The following is a 13,048-nucleotide window of genomic DNA, read 5'->3' as shown; positions in this document are numbered from 1 at the left end:
AATTAACCACCTTCTTTTTCTACTCAGTTTGCTGAAAGACATTTTTTCGCGACACTATACCTTCTTTGAGACACTTTTGCCATGTGAGTGCTATCTCGCCGAAAATCGCACAGACACTGACGCTCGAAGCAAAATGGTACACCCATTACTATCGTGGAGCAATAATCGTTGAACAATCATCGTATAGCGATGATCATGATAATCGCACCGAGCAAAACGTACCTTTAAGAGACCGAATCACAGAGACATAAAATATCCTCAGCATTGGAAGGCCAGCCTCCAGACCTCTGTTGGCCAAGACTGAGAGGTGCAAGTCGTGCCAAACACATATCACGCACATAAGTGACAGTTTGAGAACACTTTTTGTAACTGAAAGGCACTCCAAAGTAATTGTGGGTAGGCACTGTAGAGAGAGGAACATTATTTATCCGGGGGGAACAACATACCCTGCAGTTATTAGCTGAAAGGTAGTTTTGCTTTCATTAATAACAAGGCCCATCTTCACACATACGTAGAGATGACAGTTGTTCAAGGGCATCACTGAAAACAGTAGGAAAGGTGCATTGGATGAGGATGTCATCAGCATCAATTATCACCTGAGACCTTTGTGGAAATGGCCATTAAGCAATTTTGTCCATGAGGATGTTAAATACAATGGGACTCAGGACACCACCCTAGCTGCGCAGTATCCAGTTTCAGAGGTTCCCCAAAGGATACTGAATCTTGAAACCAAACGTGTGCCCTTCGACCATACAAATAATTCCTAATTCAGCAAAGCAATTTGCCTTTTACACTCTAGTGTGTGTGTGTGTGTGTGTGAGAGAGAGAGAGAGAGAGAGAGAGAGAGAGAGAGAGAGAGAGAGAGAGAGAGAGAATGTCACACGGGAGTATTTTTCTGGCAAGAAGATGCTCTGAGAATCTGGTACCACCAACTTTTCACTCCTGCTGCTGGCAAGTTCGTCACACGAATGATGCTGCTCTCGTGCCTCAGTTGTCTCCTCATCAAACGAGTGACTGTGGCGCTACGACCAAATTACCTTACGGCTTCTATCCTCCACTCTAATCTCATGTTTCCTTTCTGACCGTTCTATTGTTGATATGGTAGACGGTGATATGATCCTCTGCCCTGTCAATGTTATTCACGCACTCTTCCTATTATTTATCAAAAATTATCTACCTAAACCAATTCGATCTGCTTCAATCTCTCTCTTATCCCAGCAATATTGCATCTCTCGCTGTCATGAACTTCAACCTAGTTCTAACTTTATTTTCTTGCAAACTGATCTTGCTAACAGCATGACTCTCCTGTCCTGCTCCAGCGGTCTCGCTCAGTTCGCTGCACAAAGACTTTGTATATTGCCTCTTTTCTGTACACTTCCCTAGTGTAAGAGTTACCAGTTTTCTCAGGCTTTCATCTTATTCACTGATAAATTATGAAACATATTGTTGGTGTTTTTTTCATGTGCTTCTGAGTTTCTCCCAAGGAATATTTTCGCCTTTCAAGGTGGTTTTATGTGACCCTCCAGTTTTTTTTTTTTTTTTATTTTATTTTTTTCCATTTAGAAAAGTATTCCTTTGTGGTCTTTTTCATATGATCATTTTATAACCTAAGGATAGTGACGATTTCATTAAGAAAAATAAATAAATAATAAGTAAAATAGATGTCCCGTTGGAAAGAGGGAGGAAGCGGTCAAAGGTGCATGGAGGAAGCAGGGACACGCCGCCGCTTAGGCCGTGAAAACTTTTCCCTGGTAGGGGTGTGACTCCCCACCATCCGGTCCTCTTCTCCCTACAAGAGGTACATGATGGTCTACATAATTTGTGCAGTGGGAGGCTGCTTACTTGAACAGATAGATCTAATGATAGGGGGATCCTAGTGATCTTTGACCCGGAAAAAAAGAAGAGGAAAAGAGTGATTGATGTCGTTGACCAAGATTATCGTAAACATAGTGGGATGTAGCAGGAGTGTTAGTATGGGTAGGTAGTAATGCTAGGTAACGCTAGTAAGGATGCGAAGGAATCGTCTTCCTCTGCCCCGCCGCCTCCCACTTTTCATTTCATAAATGTCATCTTTCCGTGCTCACGGTACTGCTCGAGTTTACTGCTGTTTCTCACTCTTACTGATCAGTATCTACATTTCCTACCAGTTTATACTTAATTTTTATTTATGTTTTTATTTTCTGAATGACACGGGGTGACTGAACTCTCGCCCAGGGCACGACATACATAAATAGAGGAGGAAAAAAAACCCGCAATGATAAACTGAAACGGGAATGGTTCATTATAACTCAGGCGCCTTTTTTTCGACTATTTTCTTCCAGAACTTCACAAAACCCATTGTATACATATAATAAATTAATGTGAAATGGTGGAAAAATGCCACCAACCCTCTATCCCAAATCAAGCTTTGGGATCTGTGGGAATGGTGAATTCTCGGATGAGGTAAGATAAAAAAATTACCATTTTCCGCTGGAGTAAATTATTAGAATCGACTAAAACACAGCACATTATATAAAGCACGGCAGTGAATATTAGGTTAGGATAGAACCATAGTTCCCTAATTTTTTCAGACTGCTGCCCCTTTGGCTCCCACTCATACCACTGGAGCTACCCTATACACAAAAATGCAAACAATTGAATAGAACTATGAGTAATTTAGACTAACACACCTTCATTTGCCATGAGCTATGGTATGACTGAGTGAGCATTCCCACCACTGCCTCTCAGTTCTTGAGTCTGTACCTGATTGCTTCACATTCAATACAGAGGCATGAAGTTAAATAATCATGAATAAAATGGTACAGTAATCACGGGAACGTGACTCCACCTGGAGTCACGAATTAGAGGTTATGAAAAAGCACACCATTTTTTAATACACATCTGGCTCCAAGGTCTATGGGTCTGAGGTGAGTATCTGTTGGTCATCAGATCTAGAGGAGGACAGACATACTCCTCGCTGTTGATGCTCTTTCCTTCTTAGGTAAAGGCTGTGAAGCCAAGTGGACCCACAAAGTCCATTTATGAAATATTAACTTATGAACATACATAGGAGGGAAAACATTGTTTACAGGCCTGTATATGTGATATACAGGGCTGTAGTACTTCTAACTCAGGCTAAATATGTTTGCTACAGTCATTCTCTCATTCTACATGTGTGTAATACCTTTTACTGTTTTTTCTTCTGGTTTCTTTCGTAGGTACATTTGACATGTCGCATTCCTGTGGATTTTCTGATGAGAGAATACAACAGCTGTTGGCTGAGGAAACTGTAGATCTCATTGGTGAGATAACATTCACTGAAGGATATGAACCAGTCACAGCAGACTTGGTTATTTATAGAAAATCACATTTTCAGGAATCATCTTTCTTTTTTTCAGAGCACCACAATTGGGATGGAAAGCATAAAATTTATAAATAATTTAGAAATAATGGTTTTAGTAATATGTTCATGCAGAAGTTATCATGATAAACCATGTTATGAGTATGCATGTTGTTTATTTGTTTATTTATCAAAATGAGAACATTTTCATTTGTCACAGCACCACAATTGGGAAGCAAATAAAAAATTATGCACTCTTTCTTAGAAAGAGCAATAATTTTAGTTAGAGAATATTCAATTTTCTTACTTTTATTTCAAAAGAATTCTTATTTGTACACTATATGCAAAGTCACTATTTTCTCAATAATTTTAAAAAATAAATAATGAAAATTAAATATGAACATGAATTTGTATGTTTTTACTTTCATTGTCCGACAAGATGTTTTCTCTCTAATCTGATCAAGTGTAACTCAACAAAGATGATCCATATATATATATATATATATATATATATATATATATATATATATATATATATATATATATATATATATATATATATATTATCCTGGTCAAATATTTGTCATGTTTTTGGTGATTCTGATATGTTACTCCCCGGAAAATACAAATTTTTTTCTTGCCCACCTGAAAATCCCGCATTTCCCCAGGTCCCGTATGTTGGGGCTAGATACAAAAAGCTTGGCTCAGGAGAAATCCCAAGTCCCCTTTAGCATCAATGGGATTGGTGACATTTTTTCACCACTTTATACTATAGTATTATATGTCTGCAATGGGTTTTGTGAAAGTCTGGAAGCCAGAGTTTTATTAGACTGTTGCCTAATTTAAAATCAAATCTTCAAACTCATGACAATAGGTCTCCATTTACTTAGATCCTTCTGCATTGTTGTTGGTTTAACATATAGTGAAGAGGGTTCTCTTGCCACAGTGACTAAGTGGTTTTTTATAATGTAAGAAGGCATTCGTGCATTTTTGTGACATGTTAAATGAAAATCGTATTACTGAAATTTATGTTAGAGGATGATCAATTGTAGCTGCAGTATGACTAAGCTTGGGAGTTATTAAGTGATGTTAGATTTAGTTATGATATTCGCTTTAACATTAAACTACAAGAAAAGGTTGAGATGGGATTGCATTGTAGACAGTTACTGCTTGCTGCCAACAACTTACGGCATCTTGATTTTTTCTGTAGCATATAGCCTAGCTTTCAATGGAAGCAAAAGTTAGATTTTCTGCAAAACAAAAATATCCTAAGTATATTAAACACTACTTTTCAAGCTATATGCATTCAAAACATAGTTTTGTATGTGTAATTCATATTGCTTGTGCCTAAGTGACAAATTCTTCTTGAAATTCTTTTGTTCCTGTTTTCAGGCTTGGCTGGCTGAGGTCAAGGAGCATTAAATGGAAATAGAATGAATTCTCAAGAAGAAATTAGTGGTAAAGGTATACATCATCAGTAAGCCGGTGTAGAGTATCTCGCCAATTTGCAGCTTTGTGTCAACTCTTGATATCACCCGTTAAAACAACCTCCCACAGAGTTATTCTGAATTGTTTCCTCATGTGTCCAAGAGTAAGTGCCTCACTACAGGCATGTGTTCACCTTGCATGACGTGGGATGTCCGCTTGGAATGACTGGCACGCACCATCGGCAGGGTAAAACCTCATTAATTTGTGTGGGCGAGGAAGATGGAAATACACCACTCCCAGTGAATGGATATGCAGTTACTGTTACTCCTGAATTATTGAAGAATCGTTTTGCCACTGTAAATTATGAAAAATCAAGTAGCCTAGGATTTTTTTTTTCTTTTATTCCTGCTCCAGGAGAATTTTGTACTATGAATCTTTATTATGCTATTTTTCTCTGTATTGATTCTTTGTTATGATGAAATGTATCTTCAGTAAGCTGTATTAGGATACAGATAGTTGATGCAGTTGTACATATTGTTCTCATAACTGATGCTATACTATATCCATTCAGTTCCTGTTTCCAACAACTCAGCAATAGCTACACTGTACAGTTTTCAACCAGAAAAGTTCATTGAGGTCTTATAATGATCTTGTAATTATTGTCTTTATTTAGAAACAAATACTTTATTTAAGACACAATATTGTTAGTATTGTTCTTCATGGTATATATGAATCAAAACATTGAGAAAGTGTTATATACAAAATAAGCTAAACAACTGGCACTTAATGGACAACACTGAAGCTGACTCAGTGTTTGAGCATTAATACCTAACTTGTTTATTGTCTCTACATGTAGTTTGTGATCTCCACATGTTCAGACACTAATCATTCCTAACATTGATGAATACAAGGAAATTATAACTTTGCTATACCTGGCTACATTCTCCCATATATTGCAAATCAAACAGATGTTAAGCTGAGGATAGTTCAACAGTTAGTGAAGAGGTTCAAGGATGGTGGGAACTGTGGAGTTTCTTTTCTGTAAAGGTTGCTTGAGAGCAGCACAGGTATCATTCCAATTCTGGATTTATAGTCGTACCTAGAGAAGTACTTGCAAATGAGTAAATAATCTACTCTTAAACTTGAAACTGCTGTTTTTTTTCTCTTGCTGGATATTACAAGTTTTATCCTAGAAGAATTTATAATATTAGAACCAACAAAATTATTCCCCACTGCATATCTAAATACACACAAAATGACTTATTGACAGTAAACTTAAGTATATTGAAGAATAGGAAACTACAAAATTGACTCCATGGCCAGTGATATGAATTAGGTTTGGAGTTCAAATTAATGCATGAAGAACAGAGTTGTTGGAAGTAGGAATGTAGTTTTATTAATTTTATTTCATTAATTTATTTACTTATTTATGTGATTTACTTATCTATTAGCATATTTATTTACTTATTTATCTATTAATTTGTTCATTTATTCTTATTGTAAATAACAAAGTCATAGAATAATTTGAAAGAAAGGCCTGCTAATTCCTTCATAGCATTACATCATAAATTGTTTCTTGAAAATTGTAGCCTTTATCTCAACTCCATGACTGATTACAAATATTCATAGTCAAAGAAAGTTAGGTAAATTTTGATATGGCAAGAGACAAAACTCAGTCGACTGCAGGAAGAAAAAATTAATGAGGTTTTACTCATTGTATGTAGGTCTTTGTGTTCTTGCAAACCATTTTTAATTTTGTTGGATAATAATCACATTAATATTTTTTTGACATGATAGTCACCCAAGTTAAGCATGAATACTGTGATTGATGGGCAGCTTGTCTTTCCTGCAGTTCTAATCAGCTTCAGTGTCTTCAGCCAGATGCAGTCAGGACCAGACTGTGCCAGTTGCTCTAAGATTAATAAGTGACAAGATGTTGCCCACTTAATTAAAGGAGCTTCATGGTGTGGAGTGCTTCTCATGGGTGCTACTGACACATCAACTGAATATTTGCTTTCTTGTGCAGCTAATATTTGCCCTCACTTTCCTGTTTACCACATTCTTCCTAGGCTTATCATGTGTTGACAGTGTTCAAGGCAAAACTTATTTTGTTTGTCATTTTCAGTGTGTGCACATTTTTGTTTTTATCACCTTGTGATTAATTTGGCAAGATTCACATTTTATTTTACAAGATGCAATATGAGATTTCATCACATCAGCATGTTTTGGATTTGTTATTAGATTATTCACATATGCAAAGGTATTGCATTTCTCTATTCATTAAACATCACAACCAACTAAATATCACAAATTCTCTCTCTCTCTCTCTCTCTCTCTCTCTCTCTCTCTCTCTCTCTCTCTCTCTCTCTCTCTCTCTCTCTCTCTCTCTCTCTCTCTCTCTCTCTCTCTCTCACACACACACACACACACACACACACACACACACACACACACACACACACACACACACACACACACACACACACATTGGGAGGAGGCCATTGAGTATGCATGTGTTGTTGAAGTCTATAGCAACTTGAGCATTATTCTTTTTTGAAAGAAGCTTTTGTATTATTCGCACAAGGGTGTGTTTGTTTGGATGTAGATTCTGGAGGAGCGAGCCAAAATCCATGTTGCTCTCGAGATGTCTTTCGGTCCTGTCTGGACCATCTTCAGGAGAAGAGTGAGGAGACTGAGCAGGTAGAGCCTCTTATGACTGCTTGTGGTGGACACGGGAGGCGTGTGGGGCTGTGAGAGTCAATCAGCTTGCAGCTTGGCTTTGGCTGGATGGTGGCTGCTTGGAGGGCAGAGAAACTTCTGGTTGCTGTTGGATGTTGATAGTAGGTTTCTCTAAATATAAGTGTAGCTTGCGTCATCTTGAGTCTTGATGTCATTAACTTTTTCAAGGATTTCGGTGTTTTGCTCCATGTGCTTTCTCTTTAACACGAGTCCATGCTCGCTGACACATTGGCAGCATATTGCGCCATCTTAGAGCTGAGTGGTGATCCTCTTTGACAGGGTAGTAGTTGTGAAGCCTTGAATTTAGGTGACTACAATCACCAACAGTGCATTTATGTTGGTACACGACAAAATAATGCTCAACTTGCTATAGACTTCAATATATATATATATATATATATATATATATATATATATATATATATATATATATATATATATATATATATATATAAACACCAGGCTGAGTCCCCATAAATGAAGAGTAATATGATTTATTTTTTTGCCTGTTTGGAAATTGTTATTTTGAAAGGCATGCCTTTAAATAACATTCTGACAACTATTTAGAAGTTCAAGAAAATTTTGTTTTGGTTATTATTATTATTATTATTATTATTGTAGTTGTTGTTATTATTATTATTATATTATTATTATTATTATTATTATTATTATTATTATTATTATTATTATTTATTATTTATTATTATTAATATTGTTATTGATATTATTATTATTATTATTATTATTGTTATATTTGTTTATTTTCTCCCTTATTTTGTTTAAATTTAGTAGGATATTATTTTTAGGATATAGTGTGTTTGTGGTTTGTGGTTTGTTGAGTGACTGACACAGTACTAAGAATTATTGCAAAGTTTTGTGATTTAATCCATTTTTTACCAAATAAGATTTACGCATTCAAAATATACTAAGTAAGCCATTAGTAGCATACTACATTCAATCAAAACATTAGTTACATTCCCTGCATTTTTTTTATGTTCCATTGTTATCATGTGATGTACATTTTTCTTCCCATAGTGTAACCTTACCAGCCAGGTAAATGGTTCTTACGTTGGTGTTAGGGGGACATGTAACACGGTACTCCCTCAGTATCATGGCAATATCGTTAATTTTTCCATATACTGATGTTAAATCCTTCATACGAGAATATGCTGCAAATATTTACCAAAATTTAATTTCTGCAGGTATTGCGTAAGCTTATCACACTATCTTTTTTTGTCATATTACTTGCACATACTGCACCAGTTTGGCATGATATGTACTTTATTCATTGCAGTTTTCTCAAGGATATCTTAAATGTACTTTTATCTTAGAATTGGTAAAATTTTGTTGATATTAGAATTATGTATTTATTTTATTTTTTTATTAATTCTATATTTTTCATTAAAATGTGGCTATGTAGTTTTGATTTTGTTTTGTTTGAGTTTATACTATTTCTTGAAAATTATAAACCATTGCTCTACTTTTCTTATACTGTTATATTTATAAAATAATTTGAATTGAAACCTGGATTATGTAATTGATATGTCAGAATATTTTGGTTGATAATGGACGTATGAGGCATGAATTGGAGTGTGCAAAATAACTTATTAAAATCTGACATAAGATGTAAAGTAATCTCTTGTGGTTAAAGTAGTTTAGATGAACAAATATAATCTATAATTCTAAATGTCTGGCCTTTTTACACTGAAGATAAAGACCATGGTATGAGAACTATCACAGAGAAAGCTGTGCTAAGCTGAGATTATTATTATTTCAAGCAATTCTATGGGAAGTTATTTGATTGATCTGTTACATTACATAGTGATAAAGGTATATTGTATATTATAAAAAGTTGACAAATTTCTATACAGATGTAACTTTTGCTTCATAAATGTGGTGTCCCACAATTTAAGGTATATACTTCAAGCTTTGAATGTTCAAGTAATTTTAAATTGAATATACTCCATGCACATATTCATGACATGATGTTCATTCTGTTATGGAAAGGAAGCTTTAGATAGTATTGTCCAGATAACAATACAGAGCTCTCACATCAGTACTAGAATGCAAATACATAAAGAGATAAAATTCATGTGAAAACAAAATTTGATGTCACTTAGAAAGAATATCATATAACCTGCAGGAATATTTACAGCAGGAGTAGTAAGAACACCAGGTTATCATAAAACAAGGTAGTTGCCATATATGTTTAAAAAGTATCACTTAACAACTACTGTACATTTTCTTCACTGACAAAAGATTTATTTGTCATTTGCTACCAGTTTTCTGTAAGACTTTGACCGCATGCATTGTACATAAAATATTGCCCAGCAGCACCACTTGAGCATATGTACGTAGCAGGCTGAGGAGAAGGGAGGGAGGTGGAGGCTCATCTAGACAAGCAATTCCTGCTGCACACAACCTCCACATTAATATTTTGCAAGATAAAGCAAAGCACAGCATATTATGTGTATAGTCTATTTTTGACTCGGAATTACTTGAACTTTCAAATACTGAAATATGTGCTTCAATTTGCAGGACATCCTATATAAGAATATGTATTGTCTAATTTTAAGTGGCAGGCATTGAGTCAGCTTTTAGTTTGGTAGGAATACACTCGGTTAACTCTCTATTGCTAACTAAGGTGCTTCTTGCCACAGCAGTTTTTGCTTGCAACCTAACAAACCCTGTCTCTTCAGTGATTTCCTTTATTTACCAACTGGAAACATTGACCTGCATTTTCACAATAAGCTGTCTGGCTAAGCTTTAATGGTATCCAGAATCTGAAGTATCCAGCATAACAGGATATTTAGTATTATGTGCCAAATTCAATTCACAGTCATTTTCTTGTCAATCAGCCACATAAGCAGTCCTCAAGATGTAGAAGCTTAAATTCCCCATCAGAGTTTTCATCATTAGAGCACAACTCGGGATTTATTTGGAATTGTGAGCTTAGTGTTATTTATGGAATACAAAGAATAATCATTAATACCTATATGAAAACAAAATGAAGTTGAATAGAGCATTGTATTTCTTCATTAAATTTAATATTCCAATTCAGGCACATCTGTGATGTGATACTTTTGAAGTTAAGAATAAGTGTTGCAATTCTGGTGACATTGATATTTTGCAGCTTTTTGGGAATGTGTAATCTCAAATTGGAGAAAAAAGCTGACTTCAAAACCTGCTGTTACTGATCTATGAGAATGTAACTTTGGGGAATGCACTACACTGGAAAGAATCTGAGCATTTGGAGATTTGATATTGATTCAAAGAAGTAATGGTGTTTGGAGCCCTGATACCGTACTTTCTTTTGATTGTAGTGCTGATAAATGGAGGATATTACCAAAAACATGAAAGTGACTGTGTACCAATTCTCAATAGAGGAATGTATTTTGGTTACATATTAATAATTAAAGTGCAAAAGTGAAATATATAGTCAGTTGCAATATAAAACAAACATATTGGGTTTTTGTGCTAATGTTTATTTATTCCTGTTTAGGAGCTCAGGGGAGAACAGTGAGCAAGAACATTCCTGTTGGATCAAATGCCAAAGGTCAGAAGCCAAAGAAAGGCAAGAAGAAAAAATACAAGGGCAGGTGAGACAGCTAGCATGATAACTAGGATAACAGTCATCAGTTGTGTTGTTGGTGGTGGCTCCTGTTACAGTAAAATTTTTGTCTCCTCCCTCCCATTAGGTATTTCACTTTCATCTCCTGCTGTCTGAGTCAAGAACTAGAAATTTTCTTTAATTGCTTTTAATGGTCTGCTCTGTAGTGTGCAGCCCTTAATGTATAACTTAATTGCATAGTTTTACTTATCTTGAGTTCTGTTTGATTAGTGGCAATGGGCAGCAAGCATCAGTTCAGTGGGTAATCACTAAATTTATATTAAGAAATGCTATCTTATAATCTGTATTATTTCCTTTTGGAAGATATGACATTCATACGCAATATTTTTTATTCAGTGTGATGTTCAATTTATTTATAAAGTGGTTATTAGTTTGATTTATGAACACAACAAACTGTGACGTAATGGTGTAAGAATATGTTCATAAAATAGTTGTATAATTTGATCCTATATTTCAGTCTTCTTCACTATACTTCCACTGCAGGACTAAAGTTCTCTCCCCCCAATTATTCACCATCTCATACCAAGTTCCATTGCCAGCTGGGGGAGGGCTTTGGGTATGGGGACTGCAGCCTGATGCTTTGGGGCCTCGAACCAGTCCCTAGACCGACGAAATTTGCCTTGCTCTTTTCCTTCTTTTCTCCTTTTCCTTCCTTCTCCCTCCCTTTTCCCAAGGCATGAGAGCCGTACTGAAGGGATGTGAGGCTGGACTCGTCCCAGTTGTGAACGACCTCAGTGGACCAGGGGCACAATACCCCTGTTCTCCTTTTGCTCTTACCCATCATGAAGGCTCTGAGTGGTGGACTTCCTTATTTCCCTCCTCTTAACCTGGCTCACCATGGCCATAACATTTCCTATAGGGGTGCTGGGGTATGCCTCTCATCAATGTGACCCCCCACCTCATCTTCCTTGGCACTGACCTTGACTCCGCATCTCATCTAGCCCTCGACTACCACTCTGCCTGTTCAACTGGCCCCTGGGGATAAATTCTCACCCCCAATAAATGCTCTCGCTCAACAGCCACAAACAACCATGATATCTGCCTGTTCAACTGGCCCCTGGGGATAAATTCTCACCCCCAATAAATGCTCTCGCTCAACAGCCACAAACAACCATGATATCTACACTATTGCTCTCTTCCTCCACCATGACATACCCGACCTCAAAGAGGCCTGGCCCTCGATGTCTTCAGCGCCACCATTTTCCACTTCTATGCTTCCCTGTACCTCTGCTCCTCTCCCAGTTTCTACTGCCTCATCTTCTACCTCTATTCTTGTCTCATCTCCCATGCCTTCCATCCCTCCTGTTGCTGACCCCAAGTCTTGCTTAGGGTCTGACACAGTGTTCCTCATCCTCCTCTTCTACTACTACAACTGCTGCTGCTGCTGCTGCCCGCCCGCATTCCAGTCATCTCCTCGTCTCTTCTGCCTTCTGCTACCTCTGTTTCTGATGCCCACCCTGCTGCTCCTCTTTCCCTTTCTGTGTCTACTGCTAGCTCCTTCACCTCTCTCTCTCTCTCTCTCTCTCTCTCTCTCTCTCTCTCTCTCTCTCTCTCTCTCTCTCTCTCTCTCTCTCTCTCTCTCTCTCTCTCTCTCTCTCTCTCCCCCCTCCCTTTCTTAGGACTTCCAAAACCGTCTTCCCTCCTGATCTGCTCTAGGTTTCGCCACCTGGAAAGATGGCGACACAGTCCTGGACAGGCTCCTCTCATAACACATCTTATCTTTCTCTCTACAATCTCCTCTTTGCCCCTGAGTGTTGGGACTGCTTTTTTGTCATTCCTCTCTCCGCTTTCTTCTTTGGGAACACCTTACTCTTCTGACGCTGCCTCCAGGAACAGGTGGGCAAGGTCCATTTCTGGACAAAGCCTGACTGTTTTTGCTTTGTACATGTACAATCAGCTTCTTGGTCCATGTCCAACTTGTTGGCCTCATC

General features: G+C 37.0%; 1 protein-coding gene across 5 annotated transcripts in view; it reads left to right on the top strand.

Annotated features, from left to right (window-relative positions):
- Window positions 1–1,677: 1,677 nt before the first annotated feature.
- The window catches only part of LOC123499176 (histone-lysine N-methyltransferase EHMT2-like), a 34,617-nt gene continuing 23,246 nt past the window's right edge, over window positions 1,678–13,048 (top strand). The window contains exons 1-4 of one of the 5 annotated variants that reach the window (XM_045246877.1): window positions 1,689–1,798; window positions 3,198–3,281; window positions 4,712–4,783; window positions 10,989–11,085. In XM_045246877.1, the coding sequence (XP_045102812.1) occupies window positions 4,753–4,783; window positions 10,989–11,085 (128 nt within the window). In that variant the 5' untranslated portion in view covers window positions 1,689–1,798; window positions 3,198–3,281; window positions 4,712–4,752. Of the gene's footprint in view, window positions 1,799–3,197; window positions 3,282–4,711; window positions 4,784–4,864; window positions 4,911–10,988; window positions 11,086–13,048 lie in introns of those variants that run through there. The other 4 variants (XM_045246876.1, XM_045246878.1, XM_045246880.1 and 1 more) reach the window with 4 other exon arrangements.

Source organism: Portunus trituberculatus, chromosome 49 (assembly GCF_017591435.1).
Source record: "Portunus trituberculatus isolate SZX2019 chromosome 49, ASM1759143v1, whole genome shotgun sequence".
In the NCBI taxonomy this organism is placed as follows: Eukaryota; Metazoa; Arthropoda; class Malacostraca; order Decapoda; family Portunidae; genus Portunus; species Portunus trituberculatus.
This window is presented reverse-complemented; position numbering and strand designations above follow the sequence as displayed.